Source organism: Crocuta crocuta, unplaced genomic scaffold, assembly GCF_008692635.1.
Source record: "Crocuta crocuta isolate KB4526 unplaced genomic scaffold, BGI_CrCroc_1.0 scaffold48, whole genome shotgun sequence".
Classification (NCBI taxonomy): Eukaryota; Metazoa; Chordata; class Mammalia; order Carnivora; family Hyaenidae; genus Crocuta; species Crocuta crocuta.
Window position 1 is genome coordinate 8,265,743 of NW_027533089.1, and position 7,540 is coordinate 8,273,282.

Consider the following 7,540-nt stretch of genomic DNA (forward strand, 5'->3'; position numbering starts at 1 on the left):
TGGCCTGTAAGTGCTAACGACCTAACACTCACCAAGGCCTGACCTAACACTCACCAAGGCCTGGCGACATGTGAGCCCTCAAGTTAGCGCTGCTGCATAACGGGGGGTGGAGGGAACACAAGCACGGACCCTGGTACTAAGTTCACAGTAAGTGCTTTCATGGAGGTATCAGCGCTGGGGACAGGGAAGAGAGAGGTCAATTCTGAGAAAGGAGATCTGGAGATTTCCAGAGAAAGTGGGACTGGAGCACGGTGTTGAATGATGGGCAGGGCTCTCTGGCGGCCCCTGACGCTGGAGGAGAGAACGGTGTGGCTGTCAATATACGAGGGACAGAAGTCTGTGGATCCAGTAGCAGGGGCAGTCATCTACAAGTTGTTTTGGTCCTTCGGAATAATTTCATGTTTAGCAGTTCTTTAAACTATTTCCTCTTCAATGGCGTCTTACAAAAGAAAGATCTTAGTTTCTTAGTCTCTCAGACTCTTAGATCCTGCCTTTATTGTTACATTGTAAACGTTGACGAGCTGTATTCCCATCTTGTAAAGTGAGGGAGGCGTGTAGTATAATGAAATGGACAGACCCAGCCCTCAACTCATCAGCTATGCGACCTTGTACACATAGTTCTGAGCGTGTGTCCTTATATGTAAAAAAAAAAAAGATCCAATCCCTTCTTGGAAGGATTATATCAAATGAAGTCGTCTATATAAAGGGCCCTGGCATATAGTAGATTCAATGATGAATCTACTATATTCAACGACCAATAAATGGTCACAATCAAATGTAAGATATAGAATATATTATTATGTAGATTTTATTTTTACTGCATTGACTATATTCTACACAGAATATAGAAGGTGATAAAATAAGTGTTGTCTACAATGCTCTAGTAAGTAGACTATAACAAGTAATTGGGTCTTGATGGGAAAATTGCTCTCTCTCCCATGTAACCCTAACAAATTGTCTACATTTTAATAAAGACATTTAACAAATGGTTAAGAGCACAGACCCAGCGGGCAAAGTGCTGTGTGGCTCAAAGCCCTGCTGTGGGACTCTGAGCTGGTCACCCAATCTCGCCTTGCCTCAGTTGCCTTACCTGGGAAAACTGAGTAATTACAGAGCCATCCCCAGGTTGCTGTGAGGACTCAGATACATCTAAAGGACTCAGCATAGCAAAAGCCTCCTCAAACTACTTGTGGGTGGTATTCATGGAACACGGCCCCACAGCCAGAAAGCATCTATCTCAGATGCAGATCATAATGCTCTTCCTTCCTGCAGCTCCAGGTTGGGAAACTGGAAAAGCAAATGCTTCTACACCACAGACACGGAGTGTGACCTCACCGACGAGATCGTGAACAATGTGAATCAGACATACCTGGCACGGGTCTTGTCCTATCCAGCTGACGCCACTGATTACACCGGGGAGCCTCCATTTACAAACTCCCCAGAGTTCACACCTTACTTAGAGAGTAAGTACCCAGTGTGTAACAGCCTTTCATCCTTGGTCTGAATCTTTTTGTGAGCTTGTGACTCGCAGGGGCCATTCCATAAAGAATACTCATCTGTTGAATCGCTGGAATCTACTCCTAAAATCCTTATAGCACTATATGCTAACTTACTTGGATGTAAATTAAAAAATAAATAAATAGGGGCGCCCGGGTGGCTCAGTCGGTTGAGCGTCCGACTTCGGCTCAGGTCATGATCTCACGGTTCATGGGTTTTGAGCCCCGCTTTGGGCTCTGTGCTGACAGCTCAGAGCCTGGAGCCTGCTTTGCATTCTGTGTCTCCCTCTCTCTCTGTTCCTCCTCCGCTTGCTCTCTGTCTCTCTCTCTCTCTCAAAAATAAAAATTTAAAAATAAATAAATAACAAAGAAAGAAAATTCATCCTTAAACGCAACCTCTTTCTCAGAGATCGGTAAGTGCCACAGCGCCGTTGGCTCAGTCCAGGTGTGCTAGGAGGTTCACAGAACGTGAATGATAAAGCTGCTAACGGTGTCATTGAGTAACTTTTTTCTGTCACTGGGCCCTGCTAGCAACTGGCTGGCTGGAGGCGCAGGGGAGCAGGAAATCCACCAAAGCTGGAGAGTCAGGGTCTAGGAGGATATTTAGGAGATTATATATTACAAGTGCTTCTAAATCTCCTGAATTTTCTCTTCCATTATCAGACCAGAAGTCCCCGTTCAGGGTTTTCCCCACCAGTCATAAATCCAGGGGGCAGGTCCGGTATCCCTCTGAGTCCACAGTCAGGCTTGCAGACCTTTTTTTATTTAACTTTTTTTAATGTTTTATTTATTTCTGAGAGAGAGAGAGAACGTGTGAACAGGGGAGGATCAGAGAGAGAGGGAGACACAGAATCCGAAACAGGCTCCAGGCTCTGAGCTAGCTGTCGTGGACCTTTTTAAATGACCTGACCACGATCTGCGGCACGTGACTCTGTGCCGGGCCGGCCCTCGGGCCAGCTCGAAACCTGCCTCCTTCGTGTCGGTTTTGAAAACGAGGAACGCTTTCCTCCCCAGCCTTTGTCCCAGTAAGCTGACCTGAGCATCTAAAAAGGGAATGCACAGGCTCACTGCCAAGTAGGAGATTGCAACTTTTTTTTTTTTCCGGTCAGGACTGTGGTTCTGAACTAGGTATTTTAAATAAACAGACACAGCACATCGCACTGGGTGAGATCAGCTGTGCTTTTCAGACGAATTAGAACGAAAGGTTAGAATGGACGTGTGTCATGTTTTTTTATCTGGTGCTTTCGTATTACCCCTTCGGTGGCCCAGTGAGAAGGCTCTCTCCCAGCGGGAGGGTAAGAGAGTGGAGGAGCAGTCAGCCGCCTTACCCCTCCGGTATCTACTTGGAGGGTGGAAATAGGGCGCAGCCTGACCCCCAAGCAAATCTGTCTGCCTTCCCTGATCCCCTCTTTGCCACAGCCTGCCTTCAGACTCCTCTGTGACCTTCGCTCCCATGTCCCCCCGGGCCCTCAGCTGGAGCGTGGCCACCACAGCCACTGTGGTGACGGTGCAGGCTCAATGACACTCTTTCCTCCTTTTATATTTCCTGAGTTTTTTTTTTTTTTCTTTACAAGTCGCTTCAAATCCTTTCTTGGTGTAAGATAGAAAGTATTTTATATATTAATTTTGCATGTGTTCACACAAACACACATGTATAATTGCATATAATTCGTGTTAAATTACTGGGATTATTTGACTGTCCTTCCTCCTAAGCACAGGAGGTAGCAGTTACCACTGGGTCCTTCAGGTACCAAGGACATTTCCTGGGCTTTCCCACAGCCCCTAAGTTACTGTATTTCAAATATGGAACTGGACACAACTGTATGTTTAATACAACAGTCACTAGGGGCGCCTGGTTGGCTCAGTCAGTTAAGCGTCCGACTTCAGTCCAGGTCATGATCTCATGGTTTGTGAGTTCGAGCCCTGCATCGGGCTCTGTGCTGACAGCTCGGAGCCTGGAGCCTGTTTCAGATTCTGTGTCTCCCTCTCTCTCTGCCCCTTCCCCGCTCATGCTCTGTATTTCTGTCTTGCAAACATAAATAGATGTTAAAAAAATTTTTTTTAATACAACAGCCACTAGCCACATATGCCACTGAGCACTCACAGCTAATGCTGTAAGTGTAAGATACACACCAGATTTTGAAAAATATCTCCAGAATTTTTGATATTGATTACATGCCAAATGATAATATTTTAGCTCTTTTGGATTAAATGAAATGTATTATTAAAGTTAATATCAGCTGTTCCTTTTCACATTTTCTAATGTGACTACAAGGAAATTTAAACATCTGTGGCTGTTATATTTGCATAGGGTGCCCCGCCCTGCAGCCACTGAGTGCCCGCCTGCAGGAAGCCAATTCTACTCAGCTGCTTTACGAGGAGGGACTGGCTTGTTATTAACCGCCATAACTAAATGCGATTCTACCTAGCATAGAATTCTTTGGTTCCAATGAAGTTCATTTTCTGTGTTTTAGCAAAGCTCGGACGGCCAATGATTCAGAGTCACAAGCAAGTTGGGACAAAACTGAATGTGACCATACAAGATGCACGTACCTTAGTCAGGATGAACGGCACATTCCTAACCCTCCGGAAGGTTTTTGGCAAAGACTTAAGCTACACACTTTATTATTGGAAAGCTTCAAGTACAGGGAAGGTGAGGATACTTTCATTTGGTTTTTGGACTTGTTTTAAATTGTGGATCCTTGACTTTACAGCCCACTTCTTCCCTCAATTGAAAGGTGCCAGAATGGGGTGGTTGTGAGAGCAGTGTGGTGGAGGGGCAGGGGTGCCTGCTCTCCGGGCTCTACCTGTGACTCTGGGCGGGGCCCCTCGCCAAGGGCTGGACCAGGTCATCTCTGAGGCTCCTGCCAGCTCGCCCATTTCTTCCTTTCTTGAGGACCCCTGAGACAAAGTCTGTTTCCCGTTCACAATGAATGCTTCCTTCTTTTGTCCCTTTATTGCAATATCTTCTAGAGGAGCTAAATCGGGTTGGATGTGCCTGAGTTGGGTATTTTTGATCTAGGAAGAAGCATCCTTAGCCATTATCAGGGGGCACTGATCAGCCAAGTCACATCTAATCCTTTATATGTCCGGTGTGCCCCTGTAGGCTTTTGCTTCTACAGTTGACTTTAGTGAAGGTGAGAGAATTCACTCTGAGCCCAGATGAATTAAGAACTCTTGGTCTTTTCACAGAAAACAGCCAAGACCAACACAAATGAGTTTTTGATCGATGTGGATAAAGGAGAAAGCTACTGTTTCACTGTTCAAGCATCGATTCCATCACGGAAAACGAACCAAAAGAGTCCAGAAAGTCCCATCGTGTGCACTAGCCAAGAGAAGGGTATGTCCAGAGGTGAGTGGCTCTGCCCGTTATTCTGCTGGGAGGCATCAAGACCTTGCAGAGTTCTGGCTCCGCCCTCAGAACCAGGAAGTCCTTTTCTTCTTTGGGGAGAAACAGACTTGTTTTTTTGTTGTTGTTGCTGTTTGTCTGTTTGGGTCATGTTGCTTGCGGGATACTCTTACAATTTGTGGCATCTGAAAATGTTCCAGTGTTGTTCCCTGGTATGAGCTAGTGTTTTCTTGAGCACCCACCATGTGCCAAGCTCATGGCTGAGCAATGGACACACAGTGCGTATTTAGGATTTAGCATCAAATCACACATTTCTCTGGGTATTTTTTTCATACTTCAGTTCTGATCCTGGGAGTTATGGGGGAGTTCTGGACCAGCTGCACCCACTAGACATTTGTGAGCACCTGCTATGGGCTGTTGTCACAGAAGACAGGATGTTTAACCCATGAAGGGAAGGGATTGCATCTAGCAGATAAACCTTCATGAGTGTGTGTGCACACACGGGGCCCAGACCCCTTGTGAGGACTGGTTCCTAACTGGAAATGCTGCTGGGGGTTCAGACTCACCCGTGAAGCTGAAAGCCCGAGTCTCCCCACAGCTTTATAGGGAAAGTCCTTTGAGGACAGTCTGGGATCTGAAGAATCACAGGATAGCTCCTTGCTAAGATGAGATTTGAAAATTTAAAAGCGCTTTTAAATAAGTGTTCTCCTGTTGCTTGACCATGACGGAAGAAAGAGGCTGGCCTTCCATCTGGTCCTGCTCCCCTCCAGACCGTCCTGACCCACGGTCCTCACAGCCATCTCCCTCAAGACAGCAGGAGTTCCGCTGCCTCTCTGTCTTCATGCACACCCAGATCGCTGCTTCCCTGCCTCTGCTCCATCTACTAAAATGTCTCCTTTGAGGACATGTCACATGCCTCCTCCACCAGGGAGCCCTCCCTGTTGCCCCAACCAATGATCACCTCTATGTCACCTGAACCCTGCCAGCACTGTGCATCTTGCTCTTTGCACTGACCATTCATCTTCTACTATTAAAATCGTTGCGAGCAAACCCAGCATTATTTTTAGCCACTTGTTTCCAACAGCTCTTCTTGCTCCCATTTCCTGGCTGTGAACATTGTCCGGTTTATTAAGTTAGCCCATTAAGTGATTTCGCCACTGTCAATTGCCCGAAAACATCTAGGGTTTGACCTTTCTTCCCTAATCAAAATATGTTGTGGAAAGAGCGGAGGAAAGAAATTTCAAAGTACACAAAAGCAGGCTGGTGTAATTTGTAGTTACACCCTTGGTTCTGCCCGCTGATGAATGGGATTCGGGCTGTCAAAGTTGACTGGGACCTTTTGTTTTCCAGAAATGCTCCTCGTCATTGGAATAGTGGTGCTTGTGGTCATCGTCCTCACCGTCATCCTGGCGGTATCCCTGTACAAGTGCAGGAAGGGGCGCCGGGGGCAAGGGGGGAAGGAGAGCTCCCCACTCAACGTTGCATAAAGAACACGCCCTTGGAGCCGCCGACCACAGCACAGTTCGTGTTGCACTGCGACCAAGAACTTTCAAGAGCATAGAATATATGCACTCACAGACGAGTATTTGGGAGCATGGAGACTCTTGGGCTCAACGATAGCTCTTTATGTGACCTAGTCTCACAATTAGCATTCTGCTTTCAACATCAGCATTAGACATTGTGAAATGTCATGAACGGTACGACCAATTACAGGTTTTTAAAATTTCTGTTTTAACACCATGGCGCCTTTTGCACATATCCTGTTCTAGAATATATATTCTGTACCCAAAATGAAACCAGGTTGTCTAATCAAAAACAAATGAACAAATGCCTTAAAGAAAATCCTGGGTAGACTTTTGGAAAGCTTGTGAGAAGCTGACTTCAAATCATGTGGAGAGTAAAATGGAAATTGGGTGGATTTGTCTAACCTATGTCTCTCCTTTTGTGATATATGGTGGTTAGGGTCTTCTGCTTCTTTTTTTGAGCTCTCTTGGAGGTTCAAAACGATTGGCAAACTTTTATGTGAATGTGTGAAATGCAGAAGATTTGTGTTTGGGGCACATTCCTAAAGCACCTTAGGGGTTAGCACTTTGACTTACACACTATTGATTAAGCACTTGACAGCTAACTACGTATTTATAAGACTACTATACAAACCACAGAGAGTTTATGATTTAAGGTACTTATAGCTTTTATGGTCAATACTGTATATATTTATATAATTTTTAAAGAGGTTTTATACATGGGGATTTTCTATTTATAGAATATTGTTCTGTTTGTATATATGGAGATAATTTATTTAATATACTTTTATATAAATAAAGGTGACTGGGAATTGTGGCTATTGTCTTGATTATATCTTCCATGGATTGTTTATGATTTGGCCTTTGTATCAGTTGGCGCTGCTACAGTAACAAATGGCCCGAAAATTCTCAGTAGCTCACATGGCATTACCTTGAATTCTCTCCTACATTAGTTTGGTGGCTGCAAGTTTACCATGGCTCTTCTTAATTAGGTTCTCATTCTAAGGCCCAAACCAGAGGCTTCACTTTGTGCGTGCACTTTCTCTCTCTCTCTCAAAAAAAAATTTAATTTAAATTAAAAAGAAATTGTTAAAAAAAAAATTCTGCCCCCATGCCACTGCCCCATCAAGACACCTGACCACGCCTGACCATACTTTGCCTGCAGGGAGGCA

At 45.1% G+C, this 7,540-nt stretch overlaps 1 protein-coding gene across 1 annotated transcript in view; it reads left to right on the forward strand.

The window, feature by feature from the left end:
• Positions 1-7,185, forward strand: part of F3 (coagulation factor III, tissue factor) — an 11,462-nt gene extending 4,277 nt beyond the window's left edge. The window contains exons 3-6 of the mRNA XM_077746183.1: positions 1,273-1,463; positions 3,971-4,149; positions 4,689-4,848; positions 6,196-7,185. Coding sequence (XP_077602309.1) covers positions 1,273-1,463; positions 3,971-4,149; positions 4,689-4,848; positions 6,196-6,332 — 667 coding nt within the window. The 3' untranslated portion in view covers positions 6,333-7,185. The remainder of the gene's footprint in view (positions 1-1,272; positions 1,464-3,970; positions 4,150-4,688; positions 4,849-6,195) is intronic.
• The last annotated feature ends 355 nt before the right edge of the window (positions 7,186-7,540 follow it).